Source organism: Rhineura floridana, chromosome 9 (assembly GCF_030035675.1).
Source record: "Rhineura floridana isolate rRhiFlo1 chromosome 9, rRhiFlo1.hap2, whole genome shotgun sequence".
Taxonomy (NCBI): domain Eukaryota; kingdom Metazoa; phylum Chordata; class Lepidosauria; order Squamata; family Rhineuridae; genus Rhineura; species Rhineura floridana.
In genome coordinates, this window is record NC_084488.1 from 766,763 (window position 1) to 793,443 (window position 26,681).

The 26,681-nt window shown below is 41.9% G+C and overlaps 1 protein-coding gene across 2 annotated transcripts in view; it reads right to left on the bottom strand.

Moving 5' to 3' along the window:
- Nucleotides 1–4,599: 4,599 nt before the first annotated feature.
- MFSD10 (major facilitator superfamily domain containing 10) overlaps nucleotides 4,600–26,681 on the bottom strand; it is a 73,664-nt gene continuing 51,582 nt past the window's right edge. For both annotated transcript variants that reach the window (XM_061583536.1, XM_061583535.1), the window contains exons 11-13: nucleotides 11,929–11,976; nucleotides 9,728–9,817; nucleotides 4,600–8,701 (exon numbers count right to left, since the gene is read on the bottom strand). In XM_061583536.1, coding sequence (XP_061439520.1) covers nucleotides 8,598–8,701; nucleotides 9,728–9,817; nucleotides 11,929–11,976 — 242 coding nt within the window. In that variant the 3' untranslated portion in view covers nucleotides 4,600–8,597. The remainder of the gene's footprint in view (nucleotides 8,702–9,727; nucleotides 9,818–11,928; nucleotides 11,977–26,681) is intronic.

The window sequence follows — 26,681 nt, forward strand, 5'->3', positions numbered from 1 at the left end:
AGTGCTTATGGCCAACTCAAACTGATCTACCAGCTGCGTCCATTCCTGGAGACAGTTCACTTGGCCACAATGACACATGAATTGGTGACATCGAGGCTTCATTATTGTTAACTGGAGCACAGCACAGGGAGCATATCACCACTGTGCTTTATTGACTCTAGTGGCTTCCAATTTGTTTCCCGGGCCACTTCAAAGTGCTGGTTCTGACCTTTAAAACCCTAAATGGCCTTAGACCAATATACCTGAGGGACTGCTTACGCCCTTATGTATCTGCCCATGATTTAAGATTGGCTGCCTCTGATCTCCTCTGCATGCCTAGAATGAAAGATGTCAGACTGGCAGGCATGTGGGACAAAGCCTTTTCAGCAATGGCCCCCTAGCTCTGGAATACCTTACCCCAAGAAGCTCACTCTTCTCCCTTATTAATGGTTTTCTAGAGACTTCCGAAAACCATCTTGTTCCAGAGAGCCTTTGGGAGAGACTGAAGGTAGAGCGTGTAACTTATTTTATTTCTCCACCTTTTCAGTTTTTACCTCTTTAGCCACTTTTAATATCACTCCCCTAGTTTTCTTAATTGCATTTTATGTATTTTTATCTGTTGTAATGTTTTTGAGATTTTATTGTGTTTTTATTGTTAGCCGCCCTGAGTGCCCTATTGTCGGGTACAAAGGCGGGATAGAAATATTTTAAATAAATAAATAAACTCAGAGATATATTGCTGATTTTAAAGGCTGGTGAGCCACAGAAAAGGGGGGGGGAGAGTATGCTTGCTGCTGCTTTAACAGCTTGCAAAAAGAGGGAATAGCAACTCCACCTCAGAGAAGAGCAGCAGGGAGACAGCAAATGCATAGATTTGGTTGGCTGGAGAGGGCTTTCATAATTCTGCCCCAAAACTATGTAACATTCAATGCATTTGTGATGGTTACAGTTTATTCAAGGGGTAATAAAATGAAAATGATGATTACAAGGGGTTTGCTGCCCTCCATAGCCCACTTTACCCCTGGAGACAGTTGTGGGACCATAGGGATGACTGCAATTGGCTCTGCAGCCCAGAAATTATTGGCCAGCACAAAAGATGGACAGAAATAAGTCCAGAGTGTTTCTAAATATGAGAAAATGTATTAACATGAATGTAAGGGAGGGATTGGGTGATAGCTAGGGAGGGTGGGCAGTGCTCTGATTGCCCTAATGAACCCTTCATTGAAGGGTATAAAACAAAAGGTTTTCACAAATGTGTTCACTTCTGTACCTTTTCCCATGGAAGATGCTTATGGTGACCTGAATGTCTCTCTTAATATGCTTTAGGGAAAAACACTTGCTTAATGTTGCCATCCTGTATAGAGTTGGGCACGCTTTAGCTACTTAATTCAGTGGGCATAAGACATCAAATTATACAGCCACAAGAGAGGCTGTATACTATAGCCAGCGTGGATTTTTCACATTCCGCAATGTGAAATTGAAAATACCCCCATGCCATTCTGATGCTTCTCATAAGCTCATTTCAAAACAAAACCTTTCAAAACTTATAGTCCTGAACTCAGAAACGCTTGCTTAACAACCATCTAAATTTTCATGGCGATACACAAAATAGTCAGAGAGAATAGAGTTCAAAGTCTAAAAAGAGAGGAAAAAAACCCAGAGCCCTTTTGGACTTTTTTCTGTCAGAGTTCTCATAATCTGTTAAAATTCATTAAAAATCAGCCATGTTCACAGAGTACCTGTAATCCTTTTACTGACCTTGCCCCATACTCTGACCTTCATCTTCTGCAGTTTAAAAGTTAAAAAAAATGCCTGGTTGATATTTAATTAATTTAAGAAATTTTGGCTGTAAGCCTATGATAACGCGGGGCATGCTTAGCAAGTATCAACTGTCAGAGTTCTGAAAGCCTCACAGCTGCTGGGCTTGGCTAATCAGAGGGCCACACCCACACCAGACTTGATTTCACGAGACAGTCATGGCTTCCCTCAAAGAATCCTGGGAAGTGTAGTTTGTGAAGGGTGCTGAGAGGAGACTTCTGTTCCCCTGACAGAGCTTCAGTGGCCAGTCTGGTTTAACAGTAAGCCCCTCTGATTGAAGGTCTGTGAGGGGAACAGGGCATCTCCTAGCAACTCCTAGCAGGTGGCAACACCTGCAATCAGCCCAAATAACAGAAAGAATACATGTGCTGTGCTGATCTTGTTTTAGCAGGGAGGAAGCAACATTATTAAGACAATCACAGTTGATATAGTTCAGATGGTCACTTTGAATATGTCTGATTTACTTTGAAATTTTAGTGAAGTTTCCTATAGGAAATCATTTTCTTTTTTTCTATTTCTGTGAATATGTGAAGTACAGCAACACTTTGCAAAATTTACACTATTGCCCATTAGTGAATAATTCCTAGAATCAGGCTGCACTGCTTCTCCTGAAATCAAAGGACCTCACTTTTGGTGAGGGCCTTTTTGGAATGTGTCAATCACTTTCCCACTGTGAGTTGTCTGGCATCCATATGAGCTGACCCAATTACTGTATTCAGAAACATCAAAAGAAAAAATCTCTATATTGAGTTGCTGATCAATATTGTCAAATTTCATTCAATGTAAGTTAGTGCCAAGTAATGGATGCTGGGGCAAAAAGTCTTAACTTCATATATACATTCATGGGGCCTGGAAGGATAATGGCTAACTGGGAAAGAGACCTTGAGGTCATGAAGGATGGTAAATGACAACAGCAACTTAGTTTGCAGGAAATTTCATGCTAAAGCTTACAAGGAAAGGGACTCAAAATAAAATGGCCAGTACTGCAACATCTTTATGCCAACCTATATAGCCTGTTATGAAGTGTGCAGTGTCATGTTTTATTATGCACTTTTTGTTAAGCCATTTCAAACAGAATGGGGGGGTGCAACCACAATTATTTGGGTCAAGGGTGGAGCACTCTCCGCATGGTGCATGGCTAAGGCAAATGGAGACTTTTCAATTCATAAAAAATATGACAAGGTTTATAAAATAATGCAAGGTAGATAAATATTTTTCTCCCTCTTTCATAAACTAGACCTGAAATTTATTGGCCATAGATTCAGGATAGCCAGTTATTCACAAATCACATATATACAGAACATTAAGGTCACAGAAGCATCTGTGGTAAGCAAGTTAAGCAGATGACTAGCTCGTGAAATAAGAGTTCTACCTTGGTTCCAAAAATTTTCCTATATATATTTCTGCAAACCTGTGAGCTCTGAAAAGAGGTGGCATTCTCACTGAAGAGAGCAACAGCTGAGTGATGAGGAGACAACTAACAATAGTACAGTTCTCCCTAACTCATGGATATTTTTTTGGTCACTGAAGAAGAGTGCAAGCTCCAATACTTTATTCCCCCTCCAGCCCCATCTTCTCCTTTACGACCCTGTTCTACTTTGGATAATAGTATTTTGGAGCAATTGTTTAGTAAAGTTAAAGTAATACTTTAAAATTAGTTCCATTTTATTGGTGCAAAATTTGCAAAAAAAGTAATCCCAAAAAAACTTAAGGCCTCCATCAACATTTATCTATAACTAGTTCTAGAAAAAAGCAGGTAAGAGAAAAATCATTTGAAATGTGGTGTTGGAGGAGAGCTTTGGACTGTGACAAAGACAAAAAAATTGGGTGTTAGAACATATTAAACCAGAACTGTCACTAGAAGCTGAAATGATGAAACTGAGGTTATCATACTTTGGACACATAATGAGAAGACATGATTCACTAGAAAAGGCAATGATACTGGGAAAAGCAGAAGGGAGTGGAAAAAGAGGAAGGCCAAACAAGAGATGGATTGATTCCATAAAGAACGCCACAGACCTGAACTTACAAGATCTGAACAGGGTGGTTTATCACAGATGCTACTGGAGGTCACAGATTCATAGGGTCGCCGTAAGTCGAAATTGACTTGAAGGTACATAACAAGTTCTACCTGTCAGTTCGTTATCTTCCAATATTTATTTGCAAACAGTCTTTTTGTTTCTTCTAGACATTGAACACAAACTTACCTGTGCTAAGGAACCATCATACTCTCTACTCAGATAGTGTCACAGACCTAGAGACTAATCCAAGGATAGACACTTACTGTTCTGCCAGATCCAGCAAGTCTCCACATCTCTTTTCTGAAAATGGGGGCACATGATACTAGTCAAACCCCACCCCTTTGTACTGTAAAACCTGGTGGGATCAGCTCAAGTTATTTTTTTAATTCACTTCAGACAGATTTTGCAACTGATCAGCAGATCAGCCCGTTGAACCTCCAGGAGTGGCCAATGGAAATGCTTTAATTTGATCACAGCCCAATTGAACCTATCCTCTTTTCATGGTTTAATTTTGGACTTGAAAGGATTGCAAAGTGAACTAGATAGGCCTAAATGCCAAGGGGGCCTGCAGCTGAAATGAAGGACTATGAGATAAACTGATACAATGCTTATGCACCAAATCTTACGTATAGTATAAAATACTATCTGGAACTCAGTTTATGAATTGCTTCCTATGAAACATGCAAAGTGATTTAACAATAGAAACATATATAAAACAATTTTATATATTAAAAACAATTTCATACATAAAAACAAATTCAAATCCAATACAGAGATACAGACTAGAATAAAAATATCCACTTAAAAAGGCTGAAAAAGGAAGGTCTTTAATGTGCACTGAAGAGGCAATAGAGAGACGATGCTTGTCTGATATGTAACAGGAGGGAATTCCAAATGCCCAATTCCTACATCGTACAGAGGGGACCTCCTAGTGCAGAGTCCCTTATTACAGGCTACAACATTGCCGTTTTTAAGCAGCCATTTTGTGAAAATCTTCCATTAAACCCTAGTATACCATAACAGTAAATGTAAACAGAGTCTTCAATGTATTTTACAGAGACAATAACCATTTTATCACAGAGGGCAAAAGTAGTCAGCACAGTTAAAATTTGAGGGGAAGGGTCAGCCCCTCTGTTATGCTTTTTTAGGGGGAAAGGAGTCTTAGTATCCAACTATAGATTAAGGGAGGGAGATAATCTCATCTCCAATAAAGGGGATGGGGAGGGGGTGTCCCTTTCTTCCCCTCTTTTTAAGGAACCTGTATTGCCCAATGTAATTACGCTTAAGCTGCAATCGTATTCCCACTTTGAATTCAATGGGACTTACTTCTGAGTACACATATGTCAGATTGTGCTGTCACTCAAACTGCACTTAAGCCTCACACAGCACCTATCTGAATTCCAAGCCAGCAGTCTGCAGTTGCTACTTCCAAAAAGACACCTTCCATTCCTCCCTACCTCCCCCATTATTACCTGATGCTCTTCCTGCACAGAATGCCTTAGTTTCAGAAATAGCCTGTGACCCGATGAGCCAAGGGCCCTTTCTTTTCTTTTTATTCCAATCAGGAGTATTTCAGATTTGACAAGCCATTATAAGGAAAGAAAAGAAAAGCAATTTTCATGTAAGGGAGTGTCTGCCTATTTGCCTATGATATAGGAAAAATCTGTACATGCACATATGGACAGCTAGATTTGGAAACATAAAAGTTCAACCTTTGGTTTTAAGCAGATCAAGAAAAACCATAAAATTAATTAAGGACAGTATCCTCCAATGGCCATGTACAAATGATAAATTTATTTATTTATTTTGATATCTATTCTGCCCTTTTTCCCAGCAGAAGCCTAGGGTGGCAAATAAAGCACTAAAAACACTTTAAAACATCATAAAAGCAGACTTCAAAATATATTAAATACAACAACCATTAAAACATATTAAAACAAAACATCTTTAAAAACATTTTTTTAAAAAGCTTTAAAAACTTTTTTTTAAGGTTTAAAAATATATTAAAAAGCAATTCCAACACAGATGCAGACTGAAATAAGGTCTCTACTTATTTTGCAAGTTATCACTTGATAGCCTAGTCCTTTGCAACTTTCACCCTATGACGATTTCCTGCAAGAAAACATTAGGGCCAACAAAAAATATGTACACAAGAGATATATTAACAATGGATTTCCCAACATGAAATGATCATGTTCAAAAAATAAATAAGTTCAGGAACAGATCATATTGCAATGAAATGGAAATTATACTTAAATTAGGGCTGTGCAACCAATCCGGATGAAACTGCATCGGGCCAATTTCTGCCAAACTGTGGCCAGTCTGGATCAGTTTGAGGCAGCTAATGTGGCTACAGAGTGGTTTGGGTCAACCCAAATCAGTTTGTAGTGATTTGTGCTGATCTGGAGCTCAAAACAGTTTCTAAAAAAGGCAGACAAACTGTCTCCAAAGTATTGCAATTATTAATTGCAACACTAGATAAGGAGAATGCCAGAACGGAGGGGGGGAGGGGAGTTGGTCTTTGTTCACTGAGAGCCGTAGCTTCCAATCCAGGGCTAGAATCTCAGCCAGTGCTTGGGGGGAAAGATGCTTTAAGGGAGGGCTATGCAGCTGTGTTCTGTTTTGTGTCTGTCTTTATTAGTAGTTTGTCTTGTGTAAGTTCTGTTGGACAAATGTATCATATCTCAAACTTTGAACAGTCACTCTGCCCTGCTACTTCATAGGCAGAGTCCCAGGCAGAGAATGGCAGAGAGGAACAGGCAGACAAGGGAGAAACACCTTTGTCAGACTGGCACCCACAGATCCCATAAAACAATGCTAAAATAGCAAGGAGAGTTGAGCAACTACACTGAAGTGCAGTGAAACAGGCTAAACAGGAGCATGGGAATTGGCAGGACTGAGCACTCAGCTGACTGTACAGCTTTTAAAAAATTATTTTATTTTATTGGTTGGAAAACAAGCAGATCTTAACGGCAATTAGGAGAAAAAACCCGGGGGCTGAAATTTGACAGGGTTAATCCCCTCTCAAGGGGCTACCATGTCCCCAAATTTTATGTACCTTTGTGAAAAACAAAAAAGTTATGTCCATTTTGGTTTCCTAATGCAAGTGAATCAGAGAACCAAAGATTCGGATTTCTGGATCAGGTTGGATTGAGTCCAGATTGCAGGTAGATATGGATCACCAAATCGGGCCCTGAATTGGATCCGGGGTGGCCTTGCACAGCCCTAATTTAAATGTTTCAATTGATTCTACAATTTCTGTGGTAGAAATTTTAGTTCAGTGGTACAACGTAAGCTTTTGCATACAGAAAGTCCCAGATTCAATCCCAGGCAGCTCCAGTTAAAAAAGGATCAGGCAGCAGACTACTCTCTGCCTGAGACCGTGGAGAGCTGTTGGACACTACTGAACAGCCTGACTTGGTATAAGGTAGCTGCCTATGTTCCTGATTATTCTACCCATATGTTTTCCTATTAGCTATTATGACTGTTGGCTTTAGCAGGTTGATGTTTTGGCACTTTGTGAAGCAACATCAAGGCACTATTAAGCCACCTTAACATTTTCTAATTTTCCTATATCATTCAAATTGCAACTGTAAACCAAAACGTGATTGACTTTTTGCTCTAATTTTCACTCTTAAGACAGTATTTCAGGAAAATACAAAAATAGTAAAAAAAACCCCACAAATTAAGTGTACTTAACCAAGAATAATCAGAACTATTAGTGGATGACTGTTGCAGTGTAGGCTTAAATCACAATATTGACAGCTAAATTAACTCAGAGGGAGAATAAGAAGCAGGACTTATCTAACCCCATTTACTTGGGAGTAAGACCCACTGAATTTATAGAACTTTCTTCTGAGTAGACATGATTAGAATTGTGCTGTCTCATATGCTTCTACCCTATGTTGATTTGGATTATCCCCAAATCCAAGTACAGTTCATGTGCAAATCTCCCATGTGATGAGGCATAATTTCAGGTGGTTTGTTGCAGGCATGAAAAGTAGAAACACAAGTCTTCCCATTATTCCTGAAGCTTAATGGGAAATATTTATGCAGTACACTATATTGTCAAGAGTATAAAATATACTTTTATGCAATAGAACCAGAGTTGTGGATAAAATTCCACAGTTACCTTAGCCACATTATTTTTCTCTTGAAGGTGTGAGTACTTGAAGGTGTGAGTTGCAGCTCACTGCCTCCTATTGCTAACTGTAGGATATACCTGTACATTGTTTTCTGGCTTGCAACTTAAGTCTTGGGTTCAAGGACACAACTATCACTCTTGGTAACCTGTTAAAGCCAAACTAAGTTTTAGCATCAAAATATACAGTGTATACAGATCTATTTGAGCTTAATAGATATGTTCTAGGGAAATGATGTAGTTTATATTTGGCAGACACAAATAAATATTATTTAGAAAATGTAATACATGTATGTAGTGTGTACACTAATACACACACATATACAACAATTTATGCAGCATGTCTAGTGTTTGTTTGTGGGCATAGTTTTGTTTCTTTCTTTAAAAACCTTTTCCCAAAACAAAAACACTTATTCTGCCATTGTGCACTCTCTTGAAGAATAAGAAACATGTTTGACTATCTTATATGACAAAGGTATTGTTTACTGAAAGACCGCAACTGAGATTTCATTACCATGGCATCCCACAAATAACAATGAGGCTCAACTTTTGCAGTCTGTGCACTCCAAACATTTAAGTGCACAATGTTCCATAAAATGGTTTCTTCAGCCACTTCTGTAGTTTTCTGGAGTTGCTGATTAATCTTTCCTTTGCTTTTGAATGCGTCCAAGGAGAATGAAGGGAAGAAGGAACAAAGATGCACAGATGGTGAAACAAACTTCAGCTCCTGCCAGCCAGTATACTAGAAAGAAAGAAAGAAAGAAAGAAAGAAAGAAAGAAAGAAAGAAAGAAAGAAAGAAAGAAAGAAAGTTGTCAATCACAACAAAAGAATTGGAAACTTTCCTAAAGTGGCCTCCATGAAACACAGTTTGTACCAAACTGAGTGAGAAGAACATTACCATTCCTAGAAGATGCAGCTTTTCATCTCTAACACAGGTAATATTTAATTCCAGTCTTTTCAAGCTGAAGGTAGCCCCCCTCTGCTCCTGATCCAACAATATCAATGGAGTAGTACCAATGGGGTATCAATAAAAATGACCACACTTATCCAAGACAGCAGGCACCAGACAAGGCTCCAGGAACTGTATCATGAGAAAGGCACCCATAGATGGGAAAGTGGCTAGAGTGTGATTCAGGCTCTATTATCCATTCCTGGCACAGGCTATATGATGGCTCTATTGAGTTAACTATGGTTCAAACTCTGTAGCTCTCCTGTTAACAACATGAGCAAATGCTATAGTAGGCTCAGTTCCACAAGTAGCCTCAAATGTAACCCTTTTCAATATAGAGAAAGTTAGAGTCAAAGTATACGTAAACATGTAATTCAATCCCCAGCGGGATAAAAGACTACATTTTCCCTCATAGCCCCTGCTGAAACTCCAGACAGCTTTTTAGGCTCCAGAGTTCAAAAATCATTTGGGGATTGGACAAAAATAGGAGACTTGCACCAGTAGCATTCCCTCCTTGAAAAAGCTCTGTTCAAAGACTGCTTCTTAATCTCAGGGTGGGGGTGAGGAGGTCAGGTTCAGTGAGAGGACTGAAAAGGTTCCACAAACAATTGGAGCGAGCAAGGGCAAAGAAACTGCCTGAGATAACCCCACAGTAATATAGATGAAAATGGATGCGAATCCCATCATGACAGAGACAGTTTCCATGATAGGCACAGTGTGAGTTTCAGTCTTCTCTCTGGTGAAATCCGTCTACAACAACAGTATTTCCATTAATTACAAATATACATGTGAACACACTCATATACATGCACAATTACCTGTTGCTGACACAATTGGTCCAAAAGCTCTTGCAAGGGCCCCCAGACTCCTTAAGATGCCCATTACTGTTCCCTTTTGGCTTGCAAGCCCTAAGGAAATAAGAATAATCATCATTTCTAATTTTTGCTTCTTGGCTTTCCCTAGCAAGGCAAAAAATTCAGAGTCCAGAACTACAAAGGAAGACTTTTTTTTAAAGAAGGAATGCAAATTGTAGGTGAGCATTTAGAACATTGGTGGGGAACCACCAGCCTGTGGACCAATCACAGCCCACCAGGTTTCTCCATTTGGCTTGCAAGGCCCTTATGGGCAAGTCTTGCCCTCCTGCCCTACACCTGACTTTATACAGGTAAGGGCAGGGCTTGGCCAAAGCCTCCTTGTGCACCTTCCAAAGCCCCTGACAACCAAATGGTTGTCAGGAGCATTTGCAGCGCTGCGCAAAGCAGGGACATAATGCTAAGCAAAATTGTCCTCCCTGGGCATCGGCTGGGCAGGTGGAGCAAGTATTCAGCATGCTGTTCCTGTCTGCCTCAGCCAGCTAGAAACTGCACTCCGACACTGCTGTGTAGTTTGTTTATTTCTTACATTTATATAGCTGTCCATCCACAAATATTCCTGGGTGGCTTACAAACAAGACAAACACTTTTATTCCATCAGAAACAAGCCTAGCACCAGCCTCTGTTACCCACTGCTGCTGAGCAACACATTCAACATAACCCAATTTCTTCATGTATTCAAAAGATGATAGCAAGTCTGTACTGTTAAACCCTACAAGCATTCAAACTATTTCTGTTTCATTCTTAGTACTATAAACATATATCTTTAGATGCAACAGGTTTAATCATGTTAGACGCTTTACCCAAACTCTGTCTTTTATGAGAAACAAAAGTATGTGGCAAAAGTCTTCAGGTATCTCCATTTTTACTGCCAGCATGTGATGTATAAATTGTTTCCAGCCCCATTCTTGACTTTATTCCTCTGTTACAATTCAGCATAAAAACTCCATTCGCAAGTTAGGCTCCCTGAGGTTTCTTGTTTTCATTCTGCATGCATACAGTTGATTGCCATTCAGATTCTACTCAGCCACTGTCAGGTTAGTGTGGCTAGTAATTCATACCATTACTTTGGATGGAATGCACATATATGATATGAAAATTGGGCAACAGTTTCCACCTGCAAAAATGTGCATTTTTATTCAGAGAGAATTTGGTGGGTTCTAGTCCCAGATTATTTGCAGTGACCAGCACTATATAAGAATAATCATTCTATAAATACTTGGCATGATCCAGTCAGTTATAAGCCTTTTGAAGCCCTATGTTTCTTAACAGGAGAACTGAACACATCCACTAATATTAATGGTATTTAAAGTGCTTACATTTGCCTGAACCACACCCACCATCTTTCTTGTGTGTTGTACAAAACAGAGAAGGTGCTAAGGCAATACAGTAATATCTCACTTAAAGTGCATGCGTTCCTGGACATTACTTCTGGTACCAGAGGTAGGAATAACATGGAAAGAATAGGGATAGGTTCCTACACCACAACAAAGAGCAGTTCAACATATTTCAGCAAACTTTTTATTCAGAACTAACACTATACATGTCTGAAATGAAACAACCAGGTCAGGAAAGCTTTGCATACTTGAAGGCTTCTTCCAAAATACAACCAGGGATGCCTGCCTTGCCTTGCCTTTCATTATGTAGCATCTTACTATAGTAATCTAAAGCTTTGAGCACAGTTCTCCTCTCCATACACTCGAACAAGCAGGCAAGGTGCAGCCACCATCATCACCCTGTGCTTAGTCCCTCTCTCTCTCTCTCTCTTTGTCATCTTCCCTTACACTCAAGCAGACACATCTGCAGCAAACAGTGCTTCACGGGCACCTGAAGCACTGTTTACTGCGGAGGCGCCTGTGCGACCTGGCAAGATGCGCCATTCTAGCCATGTGCGAGTGAGTTGCCTGCAGCGGCTGCAATCCAACAATCAAGGAGCCACTTTCTGACTATGTCAGAGTGTGTGAACCCCCTGCACCCAAAAAAGGCTTTCTTAAAAGGAGCTTCTTTCCTGGAGGATTTGCTAACTGAGATATTACTGTACTGAATTCATTTCAAATTTTACGTTTCATCCATCTCCAACTATAAGATTGAAGATACAGCAGAGCAGAGAAGGACTCTGACCATTTCATGACTATAGAGGCACTTACCATAGCCAGACACCACTGTAGACAAACAAGGAACAACAGTAGCAGCAGCTGGAAGTAATTTAACAGCAAGTTAAGAAGGTATTAAACAAGTGAGAATGCAAGTGAGTTAATGATGGTATTTCCTTATAGATTGTCAAGTACACTGAAAATAATATCAAATATTGCATCATGTGATTTAGTAATGCCATTCCCACAAAGCCCAAACTGCAAACTAGGGCTGTGCACAGACCCGCAGATCCAATTTATGACTCTGATTTGAAAATACAGATCAGGCACAGTCTGATCTGGACAGATTTGTACCCTATCCAACCTGATCTGGATCTGGATCTGAATCACAATCTGAATATTACAAACCTCCAAAAATTCCATTGACTTACATTGCAAAACCATAACGCCACAACTTTTTTGTTGTTTTTTGACCTAGAGACATGAAATTTGGAGACATGGTAGCTACTATATAGGTGATTACAGGTGGACAGCTCCAGGAGTTTCATGCTAGCACCTTTAAAGTTTAAAAGTTTTAAAATTAAAATGGACATTTTTGTTTTTTTACACAGGGACATGAAATTGGTGACATGGTGACCCCTGTAGAGAAATTAGTCCTGCCAAATTTCAGGTGGGTAGCTCCAGGGGTTTTCATGCTAGCCACTTTAAAAAAAAAATTTTCCAATTTTTTTTTCCTTAAAAGACCTTGTCATATAGGGATCAGATTGCCAACAACAGCAGTGAGGGAAAAATAAAAATACTATTTAATATTAATAATATTCACCATGGTTAGCAATTTGAGATGATGATGATGATGATGAACTCAGAATGCTGACTGATAATAACAATAAAAGGAACCTTTGGTCTTATGAAAAGGTCTTCTGCATGCATGTAAAGATGACCTCAGGTGGGACTTGAACTCCACCTTGTGGTTGAAGGCAGAAAAACAGACTATTTGATTTTTGCAAAGTCATCTAGCCCCTACTTACGTAGATAGGTCAGTTCCTTTATGGCAAGCCAAGACAAGGAGAAAGTAAATGAGAAACACAAACAAACACTGCAGTCTTTGCTCATAAACACAGCATGCAATGATGAGAAAGTTTGATGAACAGAACAAAGAGGAAGTAAGACCAACATAGTATAGGGAGAGACCATGAGATCCTCTTCACATGCACGTAGACGACCATTTCAAAGTAAGACCAATGGGCCCTTCTCCTGTGCATATAAGATGATCTCAGGTGGGGCATACCACAGCTGACCTATGTAGGAAGGGTAATTAGACTTGTGCAGGAATAGAGTACTTAGTGGTCTGGCAGGACATGCTCCCCAAAGCTGCCTCAGCCAAGGCAAAATTGTTGATCTTATAATGCTTCATCAATGCATTTGGCAATGCCCATGTGGCAGCCCTGCACACTTCCAGCAGTGATGCATGACGTGAAAAGGCTGCTGAGATGGCCACAGAATTTTTGATGAAGATATCAGATTCAGAGAGTGGTAAACCAAGTTTATACATGCCCTGATCCATCTTGACAAAGTGGTAGTAGACACCTTCCCCAGAAAAGAGGGAACAAAACAAAAAGGGCATCTGTGCGATGGATAGACTTTGTCCTAGCAATATATACCTTGAGGGCTCTTCTCACATCAAGGGAATATCATGCCTTCTCCTGAGGGGTGAACCAGAGAAGGGCAAAATGAAGATAAGCTCCTGCTGGTAGTGGAACGAAAACAAGATTTTAGGTTGGAAAGATGGAACTGTCCAGAGTACTACCCTGGCCTTGTTGAAAATGCAAAAAAGACTTGTCCACAGCTCAAATACCCTCCTGGCAGAGGTGATAGCCACCAGGAACACCATCTTAAGTGAGAGAAGGCAGAACAAAACTGAGTTTAGAAGTTAGAATAGGGGCCGCTGTAATATGGTTAAGACCTTGCAAATACCAAATAGGGAACCTGTGCTGAGTAGGGAGTGTGGACAGTGAGGCTCCCCTCAGGAAGCACTTGAAAAATGGGTGCATCCCCATCAGCTTGTCTGGACGTTTGGAGAGAATGGTGGATAAGGGTGATGCCTGACACTGAACAGTCTGAGACCCAAGGGGATGCCATCCTGGAGAAATGTCAAGACTTCCTTGACCTCTGCCTTCTAGGCAGCTATTCATTTCTTAGTGTACCATGAGGAAAACGCCTTCCACGTGCTTTCATATAGTTGAAGAGTGGATGAATGATGAGATGCCATCATGGTATTGATAACTTTGGGCGAGAGGCCCACCTTTAGCAGTCTTTTCCTCTCAATAGCCACACATGAAATCTAGCCATGCTGGATCTGGAGGAAGAAGACAGTCCTGGAAGAGATGCTCCCTTCTGTGGGGCAACCTCTACAGTTGATCTACTCGCAGGTCTAGGATTTCTGAAAACCAGAGCCTCTGAAGCCAAAACAGAGCTACTAGTAGAACTGTTGCCCTATAGTCCTTGATCTTCTGGATAACGGGGATTGATGGGAAGACATACAGGAGACCCTTGGGCCAAGGTGATATGAGAGCATCTACTGCTTCTGCTGATGGATTCACATACCTGGAGAAAACCTCTTGACCTGGTTGTTCTGCTATGAGCCAAACAGATCTATGCAGGTCCTTCCGAAGCAGTGCATAATGGTCTTGAATACCTGAGGGTGGAGTTTCCATTCCTCTTGTTGAACTTGTGAATGACTGAGCAGTCTGTCTGAACATTGTACTCCTCTTTCAGATGTTCTGCCATAAGTGAGACCAGGTATGTTTTGGCCCAGTTGAGGCCTCTAGCTCTAGGTGCCTTGACTGCATGCCCCCTTGACAATTCACATAGGCTCTGGCAGTCATGTTGTTGATCATTACCAGGACCACTTAAAGGCGTCTGTACCAGGAAAGAACCAAAGGACCAGGAAAATCATTCCCAGTTCCAAGAGGTTGATGGGGAGGAGGGTCTCTTCTGGATACCACACCCCTTGGGCTATGTTCCCATCCCAAATGACTACGCATAGGCTGGCATCCATAGTCAGTAGTGTTCAGGGAGGATCCTGTAGGGGCACCCATTTGTGCAGGTTGCCTTTCTGTAGACACCATAAAAAGAATTACAGACTTGTACATGATTTCTTGCAACAATGTTGTGTTGAAAGGGCAGCAGTGCTCCTAGGTGCTGAATTCGACAAGAGAGACAAGATGATTCTTGTCCTGGTTGATTAGGAATCCATGATCCTTGAGGCACACTAAGGCAATGTGTATGTCCTCCCAAGATTTCATAAGGGATGGAGCCCGAATCAGATCATTGAGGTAGGGATAGACATGGATCCCCTGGAGTCTGAAGTGACCATGATTTTTGTGAATACCCTGGGGGCATTGTCCTGTACTGAAAATATTGACCATCCGCTGTGAACCTCAGGAATCACCTGTATGGGCAGAAGATAGGAACATGCAAGTAAGCTTCCTTGAGGTCTATCGACCCCTTTCTGCAAGGCCTCCTTGATGGACTAAAGTGTCTCCATCCTGAACCGATGATACTGGATGAACTGGTGCCTTAAATCTTGGACCACCAGAACGAACCATCTTTCCTGGGCACCATAAAGAAAATTGAGTACACTTCTGAGAACCTTTCCTCCATAGGAACTGGTTTGATAGCCAAGATTTGAAGTAGATGGTGAATTGTTCCTGCACTCTGGATCTCTTGAGAGGGTTGGAGGAAAGAGGGAACGATAGAAATGTGTGCAGAGGATTTGATGCAAACTCCAGGAGGAGGCTGAGAGTTAGGATCTGTAATACCCAACAGTGTGATGAGGTCTCCCACCATTTGTCCATGAAGAGTTGCAGGTGGCCCTGACTGGGGGGAGGGTAGCATCAGAATTGGTGTTTGCCTCCTAGCGATTGGGTGGCGGGGTGATACTTGTTGAAGAATTGCTACTGGCCTCTGGTGTTAGGCCGCAACCTACTACTCCAGAAGGGGCAGGAGAACTGAAAGTCTCTCCCCTACCCACAACCCTGGAGCCTCAAAAGAGCTGGCCCAATGAATAGGGATGAAATGGCTTCCAAAAGGTCCACCTATCTTCTTTTCTCTTAGAAGAAAGTACATTATTTTTATCCTTAGACTCAACCAGTACCTTTTCCAATGCTGAGTTTCTGGACAGCTTGACACCTACATAGGTATCTCAGTGCAAGTTGTTGCAGGTAGTGGCATCTGCATCCCACAATTTAAACCAAAGAGATCTTCTGACAAAGACTTCTGCTCTAAGAACCCAGGCAGAGGATTGTGCTGCATCCATGTCTGCATCCACCTTGAAGGCAACTGCTCTGGAGATCTTAAGGATGGATTGGCAAAAATGAGTAGGTTCTTGTGGAGGATCATCCAACAAATCCTCCAGCCATAGTAGAACCACCCTAGCAAACACTGAAGAGGATGCCTCAGTGAAAGTGCACTTGCGTCATGAGCTTGGTGTAGCCCCAGGTCCATTTTGTGGTTGGAAAGATCTTGAGTTGCATATCTGAGTCCTTGGGGTTCAGTGAAAGGTTCACTAGTCCAGCTATAGGTGTGTCTATGGGAGGAATTTCCAATTGATCCATTAGGCTTTGGTCCAGGACAAAATGTTTATTCACTATGGCCACTGACTTCCTGCACTGCAGGGGGATAGAGAATTCTGACTGAATAAGCTTAGGTGCGGGGAGGAGAGCTTAATCCTGGATCTAGGTTGAAAATCTGAGCAGACAGCAGCCACTCTCAAAGCAGAGGGGGCTGGGGGCTCATCTTTAGAAGCTAGGTCTAATACTCCATAGTTTTACAGAACAGATCCAGAAAATGTGTATCTTGAAAGAGGCAAGTAGACAACTTCTCCTCTGACTCTGAGACACTGCTCCACTCCTCTTCATCTAAAACAATTAAGTCAGAATCCGGGTCTTCTATTCCATTGGAGATTCCTCTCCTGGGGGAGGGGCTCTCAAATCCTTTGCATGCCCCCTATGAAAAGCATAGGTCTGGGGAGATGTGACCCATAGAATTAGCCGATGTAGATGGTTGGGCTGAATCAGATGGGACAGATGTGCAGGTTGCTGTCTGTCATGAAGCTGGAACAATCTGAGCCACAGAATGTGCACAGGTGTGCGAGGGTGAGGTAAGGCTTAAGACCTCGCAGTTAGGTCCTTAGGGAGGACAGCCAGAATAGTGTCCCTCAACTGCTGGAACATATGGTCTGATAATTGTAGTTGTACTGGGGGGTGGGCCCTGAGAAGAACTGGTTCTGAGAAAGGAAATTATGACCAATAAGAGGAGGACCATGCAGACAGGAAGCGTGGGAGGCATGGAAAGAACATGAGATCTGAGATCTGATGGGGACCTGAAAAGCCTGAAATTCTCTGGCAATGACTGGACTTCATGATTGTCCTCTATCTTGAATCTTTTTGCTAAAGTACTTGTTGAGCCATCTGATGTCCAAGATGGTCCAGATGTTGGCATTTTTTTGGAGACCAAGAAGAATATTAAATAGATCCCTGTGTTAATGTCAGAAGCAGCACTCATTTGATGGCATACATATTGAGTAGGTGCTGGATTACTTTCTGGAAAGCCTGCTGCTTCGAAGACTTCTTTGAAGGAGAAGGTACAATGGTTTTATCTCTGGTCTACCGAGAAAACTTCAGGGAATATTTCCTGCTTGTCCACCATTGTCTGTACTCATAGACCTAATGAGATCCTGATCTAGGATCCTTCTGTGTTATGTGGAGGCAAGGGTGTCCTAGGGGATAGCAGAGGGGGCACTCTCCCATGGAACTCTAAATGTAATGGTGTGGAGTGGGTTACCAATAACCTGTAGTAACAATTCACAGACATCCCCCCCATAAAAAAATATTTCTGCAGATATTCTTGTGTGGAAGTTTTAATTTTCATCCTTGATGAATGTGGATAAGGAAGATGACCTGGTGGATTACTTTCCAATGGTCTTGGCAGTATGCTTCCAGTTAGGCTTGTACCTCTCAGAGGCTGAAGCCTAGGTATGAGTTTGTTGACTTGAAAGAACTGCTAACTTGTTTCGAGATTGCCCACAGCAAAAAAACAGAAAAAACACCAGTGTCTTTCTTTTGTCTTTAGTCTCAACCAATACTGATTGAATGAGAGCTAGCAAGCCTGGCCTGGGATCATCGGCCCATGTACCAGTTTCTCGGCCAATTGTTCCTTTTGGTCTTTGTTTAACTTTCTGTGGCTCTGGTTTGCATTCAGTGATGAATGTGCAAAAAGGGCTGCTGAAGGTGCTATCCTCTTCAATTAATCTGAGTGTAGCCTCCATACCTGTTAGCTCTTGCGGCTACAGACAGATTGGCCTCACAAAGTCTGTGCTAGTGGCCAATGCTTCAAAAGCTGGCACCAAAGCTTTGTTGTGAGTCCAGCTCTTCCCCCTTCTTGCATGGGGCTTTTGGCACTGTAATCAGGATAACTGTCATAGACATCAGGACTACCTTGGAAACAACCTTTAGCTGGTGCATGATGTTATCGAAAAAGATGTAAAGTCTGCTAGATGCCTTGTAGACTGGTTTGCTCTTGCATTCTGATTTCCATAACTTAACAAAAGGGTCTGGAAATAGTAAGGGCTTTGATGACCTCTGTGACTCCGGGAAGGACTTGATGGGTCTGCTTGCTTGAATTCTACTTCTCTAAACTGTAGGGTGCAGCAAGTGTTTGCCAGGAGATATGAAGAATATTTCAAGGAGAAAAGGCATATCAAGCTAGATATTTATTCCAAGTCTTCCTCAGACTTCTTCCTTTCCTGTTGTCAGATTCTGCAGATCTCTCTGATATGAAGGTTGTCTAGGTTAACGAGGTCTCTAGTCTCCCTCTGCTGGGCTTGTGGGTCTTTTGCTTGCAAATTTTAGTGCTACTGACTTCCTCAGGGAAAGGGATTTTAGACTTTTTACAAGCAGGACATCAGGAACATGATTTCATAGAGGAAAGCAATTCCGAAAATGAACACCTTAGAAGGGGACTTATCAGGCCCTTTTGTGCTTATATCTAGTCCCTCTTTGTTAAGAAAAATAAGAAATAAGAGAAATTTAGCCCTTGGTAGTCCAAAGTATCTGCTTATGAATACTATTTGCAAGAATAACAGTCCAATGCTTTAGGATTGTGCAAAGTCCTGACTTAAGGGAACTTGCTTAAGATGTATAATTGCCTGGAAACCGTTTGTCTTAAAGCTTGTGATGCAAAACCACGATGTGTTTGAGAAACAGTGTGGTTAGCAAGGCAAAAGAATCTAATACTGTGCTAAGAAGTAGAAATGCTAACCGTTGGGAAATAGGGGGAACTAATAAACAAAAGCAGGGATAGTGAAGCAATGAGAAAGAAAGGGAGCTCTAACGAAATTAACTTGTGTAAGAACTTAAGAACATCAGAAGAGCCTGCTGGATCAGGCCAGTGGCCCATCTAGTCCAGCATCCTGTTCTCACAGTGGCCAACCAGTGTAATTTGTGAAAGGTATAAAAAACCTTCTGCTTGAAGGGGTGGTGTGCTCCTTATGACCTCACCCTTTGTGTGAGGCATGGAGTTCCTTTACTGCAATAAACGCAGAATGCCTTGGACTCGAAATACCCGTGTCAGTAGTTATTATCGTCTCCGCCTGGAAGAACCACAAGTCATTCTTATGACAAATATGGCCTCCCTGTCTGTGCTCCAGGACTGTTCTGAGGGGCTCCTTTCCCCTTCTCTTGCCCTGTGAGCACGAGCGCTCAACGCCCAGTTTTGGCCGGATCCTGGACCCAGCGGGGACTAGGGGCTCCCCGGGCGATAAAGGAGCCTGCAGAAGAAACGGGTAGGTCGACTTCAACGCCAAACACCAGCACTGGTGAGTATGTCCCGGGACTGAGAAGTAGAGAAAAGCGCTTGGGAGGAAGGTAGAGATAGGTTGGGATGTGTCTGGGAAACGGAACCTGTGTGTTTGGTTCGTGAATTTGTGTATGTGGCTGGAAGATGACTCTTGAGTGGGAAACCCCATTATAACCCTTGCACGGTGAAGCACACCTGGCTTGATTGAGCCCGTCCTTTTCAAATGTGGGTAGCATAGCCCCTCAGCGGCAAACTGCTCCCAGACCTGCGGGACGTGGAAGTGCGAAAAGTGTGATTGTTGTTGGTAAGGTTCCACATAGAGGATAGCGCTCCCTGATAAATTCTTGCACGGCAAGGCACGGCTTGCGCACCCACACACAACGAGATCCCACCTAGGTAGATCATGGGAAGTACATCTAGTAAATAAAAAAAAAAGCAAACACTCCCCTGGCTCGAGTTTCAGAAAATTGGTTGAAGCCAGGAGGAGGTGCCAGCTTATCAAAAACAAAAGTTGTAAAATTACGCCAGAACGTCTGGCCGAATTATACCGCCCTATGGGCCCCGGAGGATAAATGGCCAGAAGAAGGTACCTTTGAGGACCAAAGATTAAAAGCTCTTAGACTTTTTCTAGAGGATCAACATCCTGGGCAGATGGCATATTTATACTTGTTTTATGAGTTTGTGGGGAAAAGGACTCCCCTATTGGCTGCAGCCATTCCCCCACCGTATCCTGAGGGCGAGGAGACAGATATCTTGGATGATCCCTCTCTCCAATCTGTAGGACGGTATCCCAATTGCCTCCTGTTTTAGTGCCTCAACATGTTGAACGGAAAATCCCCAAACTGACTATCAGACATAAACCTGCACCTAACTGGTCTCCATCTGAGATTCCAAAGTGATATGATTTAAGAAGTGCTGCAGGAATAATGCCATCAGAACCTAACAAGAAATCCCAATGGGAAGTCTTGAGCTGCCCCTTGCCAAAATCAACAGTGGCAGCGTAGGTTCCACCAGTAAACCCCACAGCGCCAACATCATTGGAACAAGATCCAAATGGGATGTTTCCACTCCGAGTTGTTCCGGTGCAAGGGCCAAACCAAATAGGGAACCCTTTTCCTTGTACATACATGAGCAAAGGGGGGTGGCTCCAGGGGTCAACTCAGACCCTGGGCACCTACCAAAGGCCAGTGGCTTACTTTTCAGCCCAATTGGATCCAGTAGCAGAAGGAGCTGTCCGGTGCCTGATATTACAAAAGGCACAGGAACTGATTTTAGGACATGATGTCACTCTGTATGTGCTACATGCAGTGAGTTTGTTGTTAAATCAAAAGAATGCACAACATTTCAGCAACCAAAGACTGAACAAATATGAAGCACAACTCCTAACCCCTGAGAATGTCATAATTCGTAGATGCTCCACACTCAATCCAGCTACTCTCTTACCTACCTCATTCTTGTGTGGATATCGTAAAACTGTGTGAAAAACCCTGAGAAGACTTATCTGATGTACCATTAGAAAACCCAGACCTTGTTTTCTTTTGTGATGGAAGTTCAAAGATCATAAATGGGGAAAGAAAATCAGGATATGCTGTAGTGACTTTGTTTGCAACAATAGAGGCTCATGCCTTGCCTTCTACCTTCAGTGCTCAGGCAGCTGAATTGTATGCCTTAACAAGAGCCTGTCAGTTAGCCAAGGATCAGAGCGTTAACATTTACACAGATTCCAAACATGCCTTTGGAATTACTCAAGCTACAGGTCAGCTATGGAAACAAAGAGGGTTCCTTACCTCGTCAGGGACAAAAATAGCAAATGCCCATTTGGTCTCCAACCTTTTGAACAGTATACATCTGCCCTTAGCTATTTCCATGTCCATGTCCATGCAAGGGACGGCGTGGGACCTCAATACCTTGTGGAACGCCTCTCTCGCTATGAACCTACCCGTTCACTTCGTTCAGAATCTAAGGCCCTCCTCCGGGTACCAACCCATCGGGAAGCCCGGAGGGTGGTTACGAGATCTAGGGCCTTTTCTGTGGTGGCCCCTGAGTTGTGGAACAGCCTCCCCGAAGAGGTACGTGTTGGATGTTGTATCTGGCGCAAGCAGATGCCCAGGATGCAGAACAGTATAGTGACAGGCTTGATGCCAGTTGAAGCAATGAGCCGGACAAGCAATAAGTTTTAAGAGTCACTTTACTGACAATATATCACAAGCTCTCTCTGTACAAACTCCTCGACCCCCACACTCATAAGTGTCTGCTGGCCCTCTATATAGATAAGGCCAGCTGCCCGAGCCTAGGTTTCTTAGCAACGTGTCCTTGAAGATGGCTCGAGCTCTGCCAACTTTCGCTGCTAAGTCACGTAGCTCACTTGTGGAAATTTAACCTCTGCTTTCTCGGTTTAATAGCCAACAATCCCCCACCTTAAATTTCCACATTCAGCCAGTTACATTTCTCTTCCATTTACATGTGTTACATTTTACATGTCAGTACATTTACATCATTTGGTTTTATACTTCTGATACATTTCCTTTTATTCCAGTTTACATCACTTTCATTTGTAATACTGTTACTCCATTGCAATCTCAGCATCATTTTCATTACATTTCATTACTCTTCATGATTTCCATCATCCCACTTTTTCCAGTCACTGAAGTCAATATGTTTAATGGAATTTATTTTAAATCTAACAGGTGGAATACCTTTTGTTGTTCTCTCTGATCTGCGTGGTTGTATTTCTGCCTTAGTGTCTGTGTCTGTGTCAGGCGATTCCCCTGTTTCTCTCTCAGAGCTAGAACTTGATTCACTACTGCTGCCTGTTTCTTCTTGTTTTATTGGTACTGTGTCTGCCTGTTCTTGTTCATTACTACCTTCAGTGTTTCCCAACTCCACATATGTTTTCTCTTCCCAATCCTGCTCTATTGCTTGCACGCTTCTGCTTAACACTACAGACCTTTGTTTTGGCAGCCATATTCTGTAATACGTGTTTTCAAATCCCAGCATGTACCCTTTGTCTGCTCTCCTTTGCAGCTTCCCTGTCCTTTTATTTTTGGGAACATGTACCCAGCATTCTGCTCCAAACCTAATCAAATGGTTTAATCTGGGTTTTCTGTCATACAATTTCTGATAAGGAGACATTCCAGTGGCCTTATGGAATATTCTGTTTTGAATGTAAGCTGAATACAGAACACACTCTCCCCAGAAACCTTGCGTTAAAGAGGAGTCACATAGCATTGATCTTAATGAGTCCTGAAGCAACCTGTTCCAGCGTTCAGCTAACCCGTTCTGATGAGGACTATAAGGGGCTGTTAACTCCTGTTTTATTCCTCTTTTATCCAAGTATTCAGTAAAAGAGTGTCCTAAGAACTCTCCTCCTTGATCTGATCTTATTCTCTGTATTTTGACACCAAACTGCACTTCAATTTTTGTAATAAATCTTTTCCGTTTCTCTGCAGCTTCACTTTTAGCTTTTAGTAAATAAACAGTGCAGAATTTTGAAAAATCATCAACTATTGTCAGGAAATATCGCACCCCCCTGAGTAGGTTGAAATGGCCCCACTAAGTCCACGTGTATTAATTGATAAGGTGCATTTGTACTGGGCATGGCTTCTTTGTTCTTTGCAGCCACAACTGCCCTAGTTTGTTTACACACGTGGCAGTCTACATATTTTTCAGTTTCTCAATGTCACATCATTACTGTTCTCTGTTGTTTTCACCACATTTTCATATCCTATATGGCCTAGTTTTCTGTGCCATAAATGAACACAATTATTATGGGGTTTCTTATTAGCACACATGAGTACATGATATGTTTGTTTCACATGTAAGAACAATGAGTCCCTCACTATTCCTTTCATGAATATTTTTTCTCCTCTCATTACATACACTGAACCCCTTTTGAACATTACTGTGAACCCCATTTCATTGAGTTTCGACACAGCCATAATGTTACATTTGATATCAGGAACAAACAGCACATCTGTCATAATGGTATTGAAACCTGCTAATTTCACTGTACCCCTACTTTTGATCTGTTTCTTAGATCCATCAGCCATTATTACATGATCCTCTACGTCACAAAATGTATGAAACATAGATTTATCTTTGATCATACTATTTGTTGCCCCACTGTCAATTGCCCATAAATCTTTACAGTTATTTCCCTGCTCATTGTTAATACATTGCTTATTCTTACTAGCATAGATCACCTGTACACATGGTTTTCTTCCTCTTTCTCTTCTTCTTGCTTCACAATTCCTTTGTAGATGTTGCCTGGAACCACAAAAATAACACGCTTTTTGTCCATACAGTCTCTCTTGTGCAGCTTTGTTGTTCTGTTTTTCCACGTTGTGTTTAGACTCAGTCTTTTCCTGCTTTGCCATTTCCTGCCTCCTTTGGAATTCTTGTAAAAGTTTGCCTTCTATATAATCCATATTGAGATTTGCATCGTCCATTGCTTCCAAAGAGCTCACTAGACTATCATAACTTGAATCTAGTGAAGCTAATGTGATATACACTTTTTGCGTTTGAGAATGTTCAATTTCACGTTCTGACAACTCAGTAAACAGTCTGTTTATTTCCAACAAATGCTCTGACATGGTTGTATCTCCAGATAAGCGCATCTGATACAATCTTCTGGCAAGATATATTTTAGAACTGGCAGTCTTTTTCACATGAATATTTCTTAAAGTTTCCCAGGTTTCCTTTGCTGTTGTTGCATCACGCACGTGCAGTAGTTGAGAATCATCAATAGCAAGAACAATTAACGCCTTTGCCCTCTCATCCAGCCTTCTCCAATCTGCTGGAATTGGCACCACGGCGGGTGGGTCTTCTGCGATAGCTTTCCACAGGTCTTCTTTCACTAGAAAAGCCTGCATTCTCTGTTTCCAAGTGCCATAATTTTTCCCTGTCAGCCTTTCCAAGGGAATCCCGGCCGATAACGTAACAGACATATTTTCGCTTTTCACAGTTCACCGCCTTTGTAATTAGAGCTTCTCACCTCTGTCCTTCAGTCAGTTATTCCCACGGCTCTCTCACAGCTTTCAGCTCAGCTTTCGGTTTCTCCGTCTTTCTGCTGTTTTACTCGCTGGTCTGCAGTTCTGGCTTTTCTCTGCCGCTTTTCTGCAATCCTCAGCACCAGGTAACCATTCTCTGCTACCACTTGTTGGATGTTGTATCTGGCGCAAGCAGATGCCCAGGATGCAGAACAGTATAGTGACAGACTTGATGCCAGTTGAAGCAATGAGCCGGACAAGCAATAAGTTTTAAGAGTCACTTTACTGACAATATATCACAAGCTCTCTCTGTACAAACTCCTCGACCCCCACACTCATAAGTGTCTGCTGGCCCTCTATATAGATAAGGCCAGCTGCCCGAGCCTAGGTTTCTTAGCAACGTGTCCTTGAAGATGGCTCGAGCTCTGCCAACTTTCGCTGCTAAGTCACGTAGCTCACTTGTGGAAATTTAACCTCTGCTTTCTCGTTTAATAGCCAACAGTATGCCTTCCATCTTTTTGGCGCCAGGTAAAGACCTTTTTATGCTCCCAGGCATTTTAATCTTCTTAACTTTTTTAATCTTTTAATCTGTATTTTAATTTTTGTAGTATTTATTTTGTTTTTGCTGTACTTTTCGTTGTTTGTTTGTATATGTTTTTGTATTTTTATTATGATATATTGTATTTTATTTTGTTTGTTCACCGCCCTGAGAGCTATTTCGCTAAGGGCGGTATATAAATTGAAATAACAAATAAATAAATAAATAAGGGACATTCTGTGGATGTCACAGATGTTGCAAAGGGAAATAATAGAGCAGATAGAGCTGCTCAAAAGGCATCATTACAAGAACCTCTGACTTTTCAAGCAGTCTTAGAGGAAGTTAAGTTAGAGCCAAAGAACACTGTATTGGAATTAAAACGGTGGCACAAGACCCTTCCTCTACCAGTTAAGTCTCTGTGGGAGCAGAGTGGATTGTTGCCTGATAATCAGGGTATTTATCGTACTCAGGAAGGAATACCAGGCATCCCCCCAGAACCTCTTCGCTTATTATTGCAACAAATGCATAAACTGGGGAACCTCAAAATTAGTAGACTCAGTCCAAAGACAATGGTTTGCTCCTACTGTGCATCAAAGAGCTCAAGAAATAGTTTCTAGCTGTAGTATTTGCCAGAGGACAAATCCGAAAGGACTCAAGGAAGGCGCCCCTGGGGGAAAACCTTGGGCTTTCACTCCTTTCGAGAGCCTTCAAATTGACTTTGCTGAATTACCAAAATGTAGGGGATTTAGATATCTCCTTGTAATAGTTGACCAATTGACTGGATGGGTGGAGGCTTTTCCTACCCGTTACGCAACCGCCCTAGAGGTGGCTAGAATTTTGTTGAAGGAAATTATCCCCAGATATGGCACTCCAAGAGCCTTAGATTCCGATCAAGGAACTCATTTTACTGCAGAAATAATTCAAATTGTTGCAAAGACAATGGGAATTGAATGGAAATTACATACACCTTGGCACCCACAGAGCTTGTTACAAAAGGAGCCAGGCCTGGATGGAGGCCCGATTGATAAAAGCCCTCAATTCCTTGAGATGCCAATAAGGAATAGAGACGAGACCGGATCAGTATAAAGCTCAGGTCAGGTTGAGAGAATGAAATCTGCCCTGAAGCCAGCCCTTTTGAAATTGACTTTAGAAACAAAACTGAGATGGCCTGATGTACTGCCCTTGGCACTTCACAATATTAGGACTATGCCAAGGGGAACTTAAAATATTTCTCCATTTGAGTTTCTATTTGGGAGGCCACCTCAGTGATGGAACGCTGTAACTCCCTTTGTGCCACCTTATGTTATATCGGATTCCACAATTATTAAATTTCTTATAAATTATCAGAAGCAGTTCAAATCTCTCCACAGATATTTGGCTGCGAATCAACCTTTGCCCCTGGACGTAGATGAGCATTCCATAAA